This window comes from Papaver somniferum, unplaced genomic scaffold (genome assembly GCF_003573695.1).
Source record: "Papaver somniferum cultivar HN1 unplaced genomic scaffold, ASM357369v1 unplaced-scaffold_16, whole genome shotgun sequence".
Classification (NCBI taxonomy): Eukaryota; Viridiplantae; Streptophyta; class Magnoliopsida; order Ranunculales; family Papaveraceae; genus Papaver; species Papaver somniferum.
Window position 1 is genome coordinate 2,599,356 of NW_020625486.1, and position 13,033 is coordinate 2,612,388.

Consider the following 13,033-nt stretch of genomic DNA (forward strand, 5'->3'; position numbering starts at 1 on the left):
CAGTGACAAACCTTGAATGTACAGCAGCAGTAGCAGCAACAACCAACTTAAAGAATGAGTGAACTCCTAGAAGACCTGAAATTTGCAGCTGAAACTCAAAACCTAATCACAAAAGCAAGAAAAAAAGAATGAATTTAGTATTGAAGAAACCAATATTTATTCCACATTTTAAAGCCCCCTTCTAATCAATCAATCAAGTCACCAAATCAAAAAACCTCAAGAACAGTGGAATCAACTATTTGAGAAATGAAAGATAAAGAAACCTTAATTTCTAATTGCTAGTCATGTTCTGATGTTCCTTCACAAATCACCATAGAAAAACAACAACAAGAAACCAACTGCAACCCCATGACCCCTTTTCTCATATAAACCAGATTTAGTGAATTCAGAAACCAATTTCCTATACAAACTTGATAATTTTTTAGTAACCCTAATTTTATCTGGAAAAAATTGATTTTCAGAATCTCAAAAATTAAAAACATAGAAACATTCATGACTTCCTTAGGGCTTAGGGTTTCGATTAGATTAGAAGAACATCAAAATTAAACATCAAAATATGCAGTCGATTTGGGGGAAAAATGAAACCTAACTTTGAACATCAAAATTAAACATCGACTTACTTCTGTGAGAGTCTCTGATGATGACTTATCATCACACTTCTTCTCTGATGAGAGTCACTTCCTTCTCAACTTCTCGATCTCGAATCACACTTCTTCTCTGATGAAGTGATTATGGTGAAAAACGTGCCTCCTCTACTACAGTCTAGAGTCGAATGATAGAGAAGTCGAAGATAGATTAGGGTTATCCCTGTCGGCAGCATATATCTAGGGGTAGGAAATTACAAGTACACCCCTAGACTATCGGATATCGGATATTAACCTAACGGAAAGGCCTATTCCAATATCGTTATCGTTAAGAGAAAATATCCGATTCCGATATCCGATATCCGATATGTCGGATAGAATCCTATAGGATGTCGGATTTCGGAAATGGATATCGGATATCGGTTATCCGTTGCCAGGCCTACAAAAAAGTGACCAGATTTGCGTTTTGGGTCACAGGAAAATTTTAATTAGAGTTTGGGTCACATGACTGTAGTTGACCGTCTTGACAAATATAAAAAGTGGTTAAATAAGAAAATGACCAAATAAAATTCAATTTTGAATTTATTTACCTACTATGCCATTTTATTTCTGTTAGATACGTGTAGAGCAAAGACTAATCTAACGGACAAAAATCAAAACCTAATATCTTCTTCTCCCCCACGACCACCGTCGCTCCCTTTCTTTTCTTCATCTTCTTCGACATACACAACACCACCGTAAAATAGCTGCAACCCAGGTTTTGCCATTTCGTACATAAAGTATACTCCCTCCGTCCCACTATTAAGTGACCTAGTTTAAGTTTGCACAATTTTTAAGGCAAGCAAGAAAAAAGAGTATATTTAAGCATTTTTTACAGTTATACCCTTATAGATAATAACTAGTGAAATTTTGAAATGATTTATCTCTCAAATTACACCACGGATGTTCGCAAACTTCATACCATTGAAAAGCATTTTAAAACACCTATGTAACGAATATAAACATGCCTATCAAATTATACATATTTCTTATAATTAATTAAAAGGATAATTTTAGAAATATCTCTTGTTTAGTGATATAGGTCACTTAATGGTGGGACAAAATTTAAAAATAAATAGGTCATTTAATGGTGGGACGGAAGAAGTATAATATGTCACATTTTAGATCGATTTCGAACCGGACCAAAAGCTATCCGAATTGCTCTTTCCTGAACTTCACATTTTAGATCCTTTTTTTTCCCTCCTCCCCCACTTTTACACACCTTCACCACCTCCTTCCTCTCGTTTTTGTCTTCATTAAAAAATTACGGATTTGTACGATATTATGTTAGGCGGTGGTGGGTTTAAGGAAAAAAACAGTGCTAGTGCTAGTAGATCTGATGGTGGTGCTACTAAGGTCATAAACGAATAAACTAAAAAAAACCCATAGCTAGAATAGAGAGTTTCATCTATAGTCTATAGTTGATTCAAGTAAGTATTGAGATGTCAATATGAAGAATTTCCATTATAATACTGAGTCAGATCGAGCCAGATTGTTCTTTCTCACAAATATCTGCTATTATTGTATTTTTTTTTTAAATTGTTAGTAATGTTAAGTTGAAGAGATTGATCTAATTCTCTCATTTGATGGGAATTTGCAGAATTTTTGAATGTTCACTATTGGTATTGGGAAGAAATTGATGTAACGAATTTTTTTTTGATCAAATATACTTTGTTCTTCATCTTTCTTGAGGTGGCGCCGGAGGTATTAGTGTTAATTGTATAAATATCGACGGTGCATATATGTTGTCACTTGTTTCTGGTGGATGGTTTATATCCGTCCATGAGATATATACTGATCTAAACCGTTGAGTCAAATTCACGTGCTAACGGTGTTAAGTAATTAAAAATTTATTTAAAAAAGAAATTAATTATTTAACTGTCAACACGGTCGATCACGGTCCGTGACCTAAACTCTAATTAAAAAAAATTCATGACCCAAATGTAATTCTGGTCACTTTGTTATGACCCAAAATCAAAATACCCCTTAATTAATTGCCTTTTTTTGTAAAAAAAAAAGAATCTTTAAAATCGGAATAGGATCGGGTCTTAATAGAGAAAAATCAAGGTCTACTAGGGGACTCCAATGTTTCAATTTTGAGTGAAATAACTGCCACCAACAGAACTTAGACTTTAGACTTTATTGTAACTCTGTTTTGTTTCAAGGGAGGCAGATAAAGCAGCTATAAAAGCTATGCCTGTCAATCGATTAGGTGATTTTGGATTAGCTCCTGGGATTTCGGGTCGTTTTACTCTTTTCCAAACAGTAGACTTTTTAACCATTTTTGCTCGTGCTAATGCTCCTAGAAACTCTTGGATTTTTTGCAATAAGAGATTTATATTTTCGAATAAAAAAAAACAGTAGAGAAAAACTCAAACGTTTCTCTAAGTTTATGCTTATTTTACTATTAACACCCCTGTTTTACAGGGTTTTCTTTTTTTTACTAATATTGGAAAATATTTCCCACCACAAATACTATCCTTAAGTTATATTACGCTCCCTTTTTCCCGCCTCTGCTTCTATGGATGAGGAAAATAACACACTCAGAAATTCAAATTTTTTTCCCAGTTTGTCTCTGTGAATTCTGTTTCCTGAAAATGGCGGACAGGAAGACAATGATGATGGAATGGGATGGACTGGGAAATAATGATGATGAGTTTTTCGAATCATTCGACAGGATATCAAATGCGATTACTCTCGATTTCGGTTCATCGTCCGACGAAGAGTATGACGACAGTCGTGTGTCTTTCTCTTCCTGCATTGCTCCTCCTCCGCGAGAGTTTAATGTGGAGGCTCATGAACCAGAGGAAACCATGTCAGGTGCCTATGATATCTGGATGTCTGCACCTGGATCCATTAAAGATCGGCGTAAACGTCTTCTCCAGGGAATGGGATTGAATAGCAATAAGTCGCTTCTGAGATTCTCGACGCCTGAATTCGGTAGGTCAACAACAAAGAAATCCGTCCCACTCATCCCTGTAAAATCAAAGAAAACGCCTGCACCGTCACCTTTACCACCGGCGGCGGCACCTGCAGTGCCTTCGCCGTCCACATTCATCCAGAAAGTCATTGGTCGGCATAGATCGGACATAGACATACCAACAGCAGCTTGTGTAGATGCTAAACTTCGAAGAACAGAATTACTTGGTGTTGATTCAATAAAACACCTTGTCAGATCACCTTCGGGTCCTTCCTTTTTCGGCCACCGCGAACCGCAGTCACCGGTTCTTGATTCAATGAAGCCATTAAAAATCGAAACTGGATACGGAGGCTTTAAATATCTTGGTGGTTCAAGAGTAACCATGTCTCCGAGTGGCAGTGAAGGTTCATTTTTCATAAAGAATCTTGATACAGGCAAGGAGTTCGTCGTGAATGCGCTGGATAAAAACGGAATGTGGAACAGCCTGAGTGATGCGCAAACTGGGAAGCACATAACTATAGAGGAATTCGAGAAAAGTGTTGGCCATTCTCCCATTGTGAAGGAGCTGATGCGACGGGAAAATGTGACGCGTGATCGGGACGGAAATAAAACGGAAGGTGATGACAAGAATGCTCAGCTCAACAAGAGCTTCAGATCAAGCAAGAAGAGAGGAGTTTCTTTGTTGAAAAACTTGAAGGGGTTTGCGAATTCGATTAACGGATTCATGGTTGATAAGGATGCATTGCTGCAAGCTCAACAACAAGCGACCAAGAATCCAGCTACGGCGTCTCAGTGGACTCGAGTTCGGCAGCACGGGAAGTCGCATAAAGAACTAACCGGACTTTACATGTGCCAGGAAATTTCAGCTCACCAAGGCTCAATTTGGTGCATTAGATTTAGCCATGATGCTCGGTTTCTTGCGAGTGCAGGCGAAGACCGTGTTGTTCATGTCTGGGAAGTAATAGATTGTGACATTTTGTCATCAAAACAGTCGGATGATGGGAGCTCAACTCCACTTCAGCTCATGGCAAGTCAGTCTCAGCATGAGCAATCTCCGCTTGCGGAAACTCTGTCAATGCCGTCAGAGAGGAGACGAAGAGGAAAAGGATCTAGCAAGAAGGGGAAAATTCCGGACTATATTGTTGTTCCAGAGACTGCTTTCTCACTGACAGATAAACCTATTTGCTCTTTCCATGGTCATCTGGATGATGTTTTGGACCTCTCTTGGTCCAAATCACAGGTATCTCTTCAGTGTCCTTTCTAGTTGTCGGCACTGCCATCTTACAGCGTGTTTATTTACTGCTGACTCGTCATCTAGATCTGAATCAGCACTAATCAGATGCCAGACCGTTTGTCTTTTAGTTTGGGTCAGACTTTGAGTCAGGGAATAAAGGGATCAAGCTGCTAACTAGCGTATTTTTGAGTCAGTTGGATCAAAAAACAAACATATTTTCTTGACTCATCTGAGTCGTCTGGATCTGACTAATATTACATGACTCATCTGGATTTGACTCAATATGTTTATTTTTTGAGTCAGATCTGATTTAAAAATATGTGAGTCAGCAGCTTGATCCCCTGAGTCGGGGTCATTTTATTTCCTGACTCATATGGGTCTGAGTCAGATCTGACTGAAAATAAGAAAAAACTGTCTGACTCGAGCCCGAGTCAGATTCAGACACCGAGTGCAAACAGACTCTGAGTATTTCAGTCAGATCAATTTTAAAAAATGATGTCAGCTCCCAAATTTCATTTTAGCTATGTAGTGTATATTAATGATCAGTCGAGAGGCTCAAGTTGTTTGGTTTTCCAGCAACTGCTTTCATCTTCCATGGACAAAACTGTCAGGTTATGGGATATGGAAAGCAAGAGTTGTTTAAAGCTGTTTGCGCACAATGATTACGGTAAGATGCTACTTACTGCTTTGGTAGTTAACTCAATTCAGTTTTCCAGGTATACCTAAAGTTAAGTTCCGAGTGTTTTTTGCTTACAACGTTCTGGTCTTTGGTTTGGGTGGTGCAGTAACTTGTATAGACTTCAACCCGATAGACGATGACTACTTCATCAGTGGTTCACTTGATGCCAAAGTTCGATTATGGAGTATACCGGATCGACATGTTGTTGACTGGACAGATCTGCATGAAATGGTTACTGCTGTTTGTTATACTCCTGACGGCCAGGTACTCGAAAAAAAAAAAAAAACTGTTAAGTTCTATTGGTGATGCATTTCTTTCTAACTCTTTTGTGTGTGTGCACATTCTTGTTTTGGATTATTGAAGGGTGCAATGGTCGGTTCACATAAAGGAACTTGCCGGTTGTACGACACATCTGGTATGCCTGTTGCTGGGTAAATGTTAGATGCACTATCTTAGAAAATACTGATGTTTGTCAGAAGCATAACATTAGCTTTTCTTGGTGTTTCAGAAAGCAAGTTAGTGCAGAAAGAACAGATAAATGTGCAGACCAAAAAGAAATCGCAAGCTAAAAAGATAACCGGGTTCGAGGTAATGACACTGCTTTGAAACATAAAGAAAACCATTTAGTTCCTTGAACTTCTGTGTGATCCATTTATCTCTGTGGACAGTTTGATCCAGTGAATCCTTCTGAAGTGTTGATAACCTCTGCGGATTCACGTATACGGATACTTAACGGTACTACCATAGTTCAGAAATTTAGAGGTACCATCTCTGACACATTGATTCTAGGACCTGTTACACAAGAAGTTACTTCTTGAATATTTGTGGATTCTGCAATTGCTAATGTAGGATTTTACCATCTGTTGACAGGTTTCCGAAACACTAACAGTCAAATATCAGCATCATTCACCGTGGACGGAAAATATGTCATATGTGCCAGTGAGGATTCTTTAGTATACGTTTGGAAACGAGACGAGCTTCGGAATGTAGTAGCATGGAAAAAGAAAGGTTTTGTGACTACCCAATCTCATGAATATTTCCAATGCAAAGACGTCTCAGTTGCAATACCTTGGCCTGGAAGCATCAAATATGAACCACCACTTCTATCTCAAGGCTCAAAAAGAGAGCATTGTCGCTCCCCCTCAAATGGAATCCCTCCTCTTCCTCCTGCAGAAGAAAATTCACCACTAGAAAACAACCACAGAAACAAAAATCTTCCACCTCTTCCAAAGAAGAATCACCACGCGCCGGAAAGAGGGACGAGTTGCACGGAGGAGGAGCTCGATAAATCATCCCATGTAGACTCGGCAATCAGTGACAACGGTTCTTCGTTCTCTTCTGTTAACTCTTCCTTCAAGTTTGGGCATTCCCCTTCTATATCAGCTTCAAGCAGTTGTTCTTCATCGTCCTCAAGGTGGTGTGAGGATGGCAATAGTAACCATAGAACAGCATGTGGTATGGTGATTGTGACAGCAGGAATAGGCGGCGAACTAAGAATATATCAAAATTTTGGGTTGCCGCTGCGTCTAAGAAACCAAATCCATCTCTTCCAAAACTATTCGTCGAGTCCTGCATCATCCTCTCCATCAGGTGGAGTTTCAGGTAGCTCATCTATCAGATAGAAAAGAGCTTTTTGGGGATATATTAAAAGAGGCTGGAGTTGGATCAGTTTTGTAAGGCAATGATATCAGCCAGCCTCATTTCATTGTAAAATAACTCGATTTCTTCTTTTCCCCATAATCAATACGCAGACATGATAAGTAACTCAACAATAGAGAAATTGTCAAAAGTCTGTTCATTTGGTTTTGAGCTGCATGATTTTCCAACGGAAATCGAGCGCAGCACGCAATCCAGTTTAATGATTATCAGCCTGCAAATGACCAACTCGATCTAGTATCTATTGCACAAACCGCATTAAACGGGGAACAAAAAAAAACGAATGCCAAGATTAACCTGTCTAGAATGAAATACAAATCAACTACATGAATAATCTTTCGAGTAAAGAATTGCAGGGCCATCAATAATCCGGAGTCACATCACTGACAATCTTAAGCCATTATCTTGGCGGACCTTGTATAGAGACTGTCCACGACCTTCCCGATGTTGGAAATGGTTTCTAATGTTGCTGGGAAAATTGCATCTGTCTTGGGATCATCAAAGATGATGAGGCACCCTGCACCTTGATCCAATGTACCAGCAAACTTCTTGTCAAGAATCATTTGAGACAACTTCTTCTCAACATGACTTACTGGCAGCTCAATCAGGTTAGCAACATGAGCAATCTCAACTCGTGAAAAAGGCTCGATCAACCTGCAAAGATTCTGCTCCAAAAGCGTGTCGTACAGGGTGGAAAGGTGCCTGTGGACGATCGGGTCTTCATCCAACTGGGCCTTGTAGTCACGAAGGGCAGATTCAAAGAGCTTTAGTGACCGTTTTGAGTGAGCATCAGCCACTGCTTTCATAGCATCCAGTTCTGGCCCCACATACTGCAAGCCTGATTTTGAAGATATTATCCCTGCCACGTCATCAGCCTGGCTTACCATAATCTTGCACAACAGCATGTACTTGAGGCTATAGACTGCCCTAGGATCTTCAAGGGCATTGAAGGCTTCAAATGCTTCAAAGAAATAGCTGTATGCTGTTTTATAGTCCTTTTCTTCGGCATGGAGAATCCCACTCTGCAAATCGATGGTACCCTGTTGGGCTGGTGGAACATAGATGGCATTTGCAGCTGTTCTTGCAGCAGTTAGGGCAGCTTTTGCCTTGGGAAGGTTTCTCAAAGAGAAATGGAGTTTACTCTCTAGCAAGTCGATGTCAACAAGAAGAAGCTTGTCATCCAGTCTCCTCACCTCCTTGACCAAACTGGACAGAAGGGTCAATGCTTCTGAATACTCCTTGCTTTCCATCAAAAGCGCTGCAAGTCTTGCCTCAACACGCTGTCTGAGAAATGTACGCTTCTCTGCACGAGTCCACAGAACCATTTCCTTGCAAAGAGATATCTGAAGGTCAGAGGTATTAGGAATCTTGGCTACTGCATCAATTATCCCTCGGACAATCTTCGCGGTCTTTGCTTTAGGAATCACAGAAAAGAAAGGCCTTAACTGAGTAAGAAGACTTCGAAGTTCCTCACCCTTCTTCTCTTGTGTAAGAAGGTCTGAAAGGTTAGAAATGACCTGTTCTTTTACGCGCAGAGCTTCGGGAGAAGAGGAAGGGTTTTCAAGTATACGATAAAGGATGGAGATGGATTCAGATGGGGTTTTGGCTTCCAAAGCCTGGGCAATTGAATCATTCGTTGCCGGAAGATATGATGAAGACATGGCTAAAACTTAGATAACCCAATTTCTGCACAAGGACAACACAAAAAATAAAATAAAAAACATACATTAGTACAGACATTTGTGGTTTCAGGCAAAAACAGATTGAACATACTTTATCCACTTTCATAAGATCTGATTACAAATACTAGAATGGACATGTTTTTTTGTGAGGAGGATCATCATTATGGATACAATATATACCGAATAATATTGTATTGAAGTACAGAAGTTTATGCAATCCTAACGCAATTTATTTTACCACCACTAAAGCAATAAAAAGGCATGAAAGGTGAGACCATTCCTCCTTTATAATTCTCAAAGTGGAACACCTTTTCTAGATACATTTTAGAAGTGTTGCCTATATAACTCATATATGAGCTTTTCATAGAAGTTTCAACCATATCCTAGTTCCCATACCAAAATTTGGTCTAAGTTGAAATTAGTTCGTACCGTAAGCCTCTTAGTCAGAAGAGCTCTACATAACCTAAAGTCCCTAACCAAAGCACACTGTTTATGGCAGATTTGAAGATAACCAGTGACGAAACAAATAAACGAATAAAATATTGATCTTGATACACAAAAAGCCCTTAGATTTAACATTAATAATCTCTAAATTAACAGTGGCTTATAGTTTTAAAATTTTCAGTGAATACCACTGCACATACAGGCATATACCCCTAACAAACGACACCATCATGCCTAAACTAAAAGATAATCGTAGCTTAAGATACGTAATCGTCCATAACACTCAACACGAACATATCCACCTAATAAAGCTGATAATCATTGGGCTTTTGTGACAACATTAACAATCATATTATAGCTTCAACTACTGGCCCAGTCACTTATCCCCAAACCAAACAAAAGTTAAGCTACATGAAAACTTTAATGCTTATTTTCCAACAATTAGTTTGATTGCCTCAATCAGTGCAAAATTCACGAAGCAAAACAAAAATGTCCGCGTAATAACAACATGATAATCCCAAATTGTTGGGGTACAACTCTATCCCTCTATTAAACGATTGCCAGAAAAACAATACTAATTAAGCTACAAATTGAACTCCTTATATTGATATTAAAGAAAATCCTAATCCTAAACCCTATTCATTATATAAAAATAAATATGGACGTTTAAATTGTTTTCATCATAATGAGTGCATATATAAAACAAACAAAATTGTATTGAAATGCAGCAATTTATGTAATTCTAACACAATATTCTTTATCAGCAACATATCTATATATCTAAAAACTGCATGAAACCATTCCTCCTTTATGATTCTCAAACTGGAACCTATTTTTGAAATAGGTCGAGTTGGAAGTTCTGTCCATATAACTTATGAGCTTTTCATGGCAGCTTCAGCCTTGTCCTAGTTCCGATACATAAACTGGTCAAGTTAGTTGGTATAGTAAGTTTCTTAGTCCACACTCCACAGAGCTCTACATAACCTAAAGTTCCCAACCAACAGCACACTGTTTATGGCAGAATTCCAGATAACTAGTGACCAAACAAACAGATAAAATACTGCTCTGCTTTTACAGTGTCATTCGTGTATGTGGATACTCAGACTTTCATCCGCATGTTAACTCATACACGATAATCCCTTAATTTTGACAGCACCTGTCTCTACATTAATAGTGGTTTATAATCAAAGTTTCAGTGTACACCATTGCACATACAAACGACTACTGTCAGGCCAAAACTAAAAGGTATCTGTAGCATAAGAAAACTAGTTATCTATAACACTCAATGTGAAGATATTAACTGATAAAGCCGACTACCACTGTGCTTTTGATAACATTAACTATCAGGTTATAAATTCACCTACTGGTTTGGATTTATCCCCAAACCAAACGAAAGTAAAGCTACAGGAAAAGTTTAATACTTATTTTCCAACAATTATATAACAGTTTGATTATCTCGATAAGTGACAAACTTTACAAAAAAAAAAACATGTAACTACAACATGATGATCCCAAATTGATATGTTGTATTGGAGATACAATTGAACTCCTCCTACCGTTGATAAGGGACTACCATCATGCCTAGACTAAAAGATAACTATAGCATAAGAAAGGTACTTATATATAACACTCAACATGGAGATTATCACCTGATAAAGCTGACAAGACTACCATTAACGATCATGCTTTTGACAACATTAACAATCAGGTTATAATCCACAACAAAACTTTAATACTTATATTCCCCAATAATTAAATAACAGTTTGAGTACCTCGATAGGTGACAAACTTCACAAAAGAATAAAATCTAACTTCTGTGTAGCTACAACATAATGATTCCAACTTCATCCCTAAAGATGGACAGAAAAACAATAATTTGAACTTCTTACATCGTACACAACCCTTTGAGAAACATTTAACTCTAGGCAAGTTTTTGGTTACTTATCCAAACATACACAATTGTTGTTGTCCACTTTCATCATTAACAACCAGGTTATAAGTTCAGCTACTCAGCTTGGCTATTTAGCCCCGAACCAAACAAAACTAAAGCTACAAGAAAACTTTTAATACTAATTTTCCAACAATTATATAAAACTTTGATTACCCGATCAGTGACAAACTTGAAAAAACTAATCCCAAAATTGATGTGTGGTATTGGAGCTACAATTGAACTCCTGCTATTGTACTTAACCTTTGATAAATGACTATCGCCATGCCTTAACTAACAGATAACTGCAACATAAAGAAAGGTACTTATGTATAACACTCAACATGAAGATTATCACCTGATAAAGCTGATAAGACAACAATTAACGATCATGCTTTTGACAGCATTAACTATCAGGTTATAAGCCACAAGAAACTTTACTACTTATATTTCCCAACAAATTATAGAACAGTTTGAGTACCTCGATAAGTGACAAACTTCACAGAAATTAAATCTAATTTCTGGGTAACTACAAATGATGATCCCAAATTGATATGAACATACAACCTTATCCCTCTATTAATCGATCGACATAAAAGCAATACTCGCATTGAGCTAGAATTTAAACTCCTTATATTGTACTACAATGTAGTTATCAATAACACTCAACATGAAGATACCTGATAAAAGCTGACAACCATTGTGCTTTTGACAACATTAACAATCAGGTTAAAAGTTCACCTACTGGCTTGGTCATTGAACTCCAAACAAGTTAGAAAACTTTGATACTTATTTTCCCAACAACTATATAACAGTTTGATTACCTCTATCAGTGACAAAGAGAAACGATTAACTTAGAAATTTGAACTAATTTCTGTGTAACTACAACATGATGATCCCAAATTGATCTATACAAACAACTTTATCCCTAAAGATTGACAGAAAAACAATACTAATTGGAGCTACAATTGTTCACTCTTATTATACAAAACCCTTAATCAATTCAATTTTGAGAAACATTAACCCTAGGCAAGCTTTTGGTTACTATCCGAAACATGCACAATTGTTAAGTATAACCCTAAATTAGACGAAATAACATAAAGAAGGAAGAACGAATCCGCCACCACCATATCAAAACCTAGAGATTCGACAAACGGACTGGAACTCAATGAAATTCTAACTCACAGATTACGGAATATGATTCATAAGAAATCGAAACAAAATATTAAAAAGAATCCTAAATCCTAAACCCTAATCAATAAATTGAGTTCTAGGGAAGAAAAAGAAAGGGGATATGACTTACCTGCTGCGTAGGAGGAGTTTGGAGGAGAGAAATCGAAGCGGATGAGATCAAGCGATTTGGATCTGGAGGTCAGTGAGAGAAAAGAGAGGAAGAAGAACGAATTCTTTTTGTATTTTATTTTTCTTTTCTTTTTTTGTATTTTATTTTTCTTTCGAAACAAGCCAAAGTGATTCTTGGTTTTACTGGAAATATTTACACCCAAAACTTTTGCTGAGACTGAGATATTTTCACCCCAACAAGTATTTTTACTGTAGTTGTAGTGTGAGGAGGAGGCCGACTGTTTTACCAAGACCGTTTACTTAGATATTTTCACCCTTGTATTCTGAGGAGGACGCTGGCTGTTTTTACCAGCACTTGGTTATTAGAAGCAAAAGTCAATCCGCGGTCATAAGCAAAAGTCAATCTGAAACTATACATCCAAACTAATTTTCGATTTTTTTTGTTCTAAAAGTTGAAGGGCGACTTCGTAGCTAATTCACACATGATATCATAAAACAATTCTTTTTTTCATTTCTAATTTAACTAAATAAAAGGTTTTGTTGTTATTTTGTACATGGATGCACAA

The 13,033-nt window shown here is 37.6% G+C and overlaps 2 protein-coding genes across 4 annotated transcripts; one reads left to right on the forward strand and one right to left on the reverse strand.

Annotated features, from left to right (window-relative positions):
- The first annotated feature begins 3,140 nt into the window (after positions 1-3,140).
- Positions 3,141-7,544, forward strand: LOC113337471 (WD repeat-containing protein 44-like). Of its 2 annotated transcripts, XM_026583152.1 has the most exons (8): positions 3,141-4,783; positions 5,354-5,444; positions 5,563-5,720; positions 5,820-5,871; positions 5,965-6,044; positions 6,125-6,218; positions 6,327-6,602; positions 7,424-7,544. In XM_026583152.1, the coding sequence occupies exons 1-8, from the start codon at positions 3,149-3,151 to the stop codon at positions 7,444-7,446; spliced, it is 2,409 nt and encodes an 802-aa protein (XP_026438937.1). In that variant the 5' UTR covers positions 3,141-3,148; the 3' UTR covers positions 7,447-7,544. The 2 variants fall into 2 exon arrangements, with proteins under 2 accessions (XP_026438937.1, XP_026438936.1); XM_026583151.1 differs by lacking the exon at positions 7,424-7,544 and having other exon boundaries at positions 6,327-7,228.
- Positions 7,211-12,623, reverse strand: LOC113337472 (26S proteasome non-ATPase regulatory subunit 11 homolog). 2 transcript variants are annotated; one of them, XM_026583154.1, is made up of 3 exons: positions 12,469-12,593; positions 11,343-11,470; positions 7,211-8,798 (listed from the first exon to the last, which is right to left on the reverse strand). In XM_026583154.1, the coding sequence occupies exon 3, from the start codon at positions 8,771-8,773 to the stop codon at positions 7,505-7,507; it is 1,269 nt and encodes a 422-aa protein (XP_026438939.1). In that variant the 5' UTR covers positions 8,774-8,798; positions 11,343-11,470; positions 12,469-12,593; the 3' UTR covers positions 7,211-7,504. The 2 variants fall into 2 exon arrangements, with proteins under 2 accessions (XP_026438939.1, XP_026438938.1); XM_026583153.1 differs by lacking the exon at positions 11,343-11,470 and having other exon boundaries at positions 12,469-12,623.
- Between the last annotated feature and the right edge of the window lie 410 nt (positions 12,624-13,033).

Excerpts from the sequence above, each read along its gene's own strand:
- LOC113337471 (XM_026583151.1), top strand. The coding sequence starts at position 3,149 with ATGAGGAAAATAACACACTCAGAAATTCAAATTTTTTTCCCAGTTTGT. Across the intron at positions 6,045-6,124 it reads AAAAGATAACCGGGTTCGAG|TTTGATCCAGTGAATCCTTC; the intron begins GTAATGACACTG and ends CTCTGTGGACAG. Across the intron at positions 6,219-6,326 it reads CATAGTTCAGAAATTTAGAG|GTTTCCGAAACACTAACAGT; the intron begins GTACCATCTCTG and ends ATCTGTTGACAG.
- LOC113337472 (XM_026583153.1), bottom strand. The coding sequence starts at position 8,773 with ATGTCTTCATCATATCTTCCGGCAACGAATGATTCAATTGCCCAGGCT.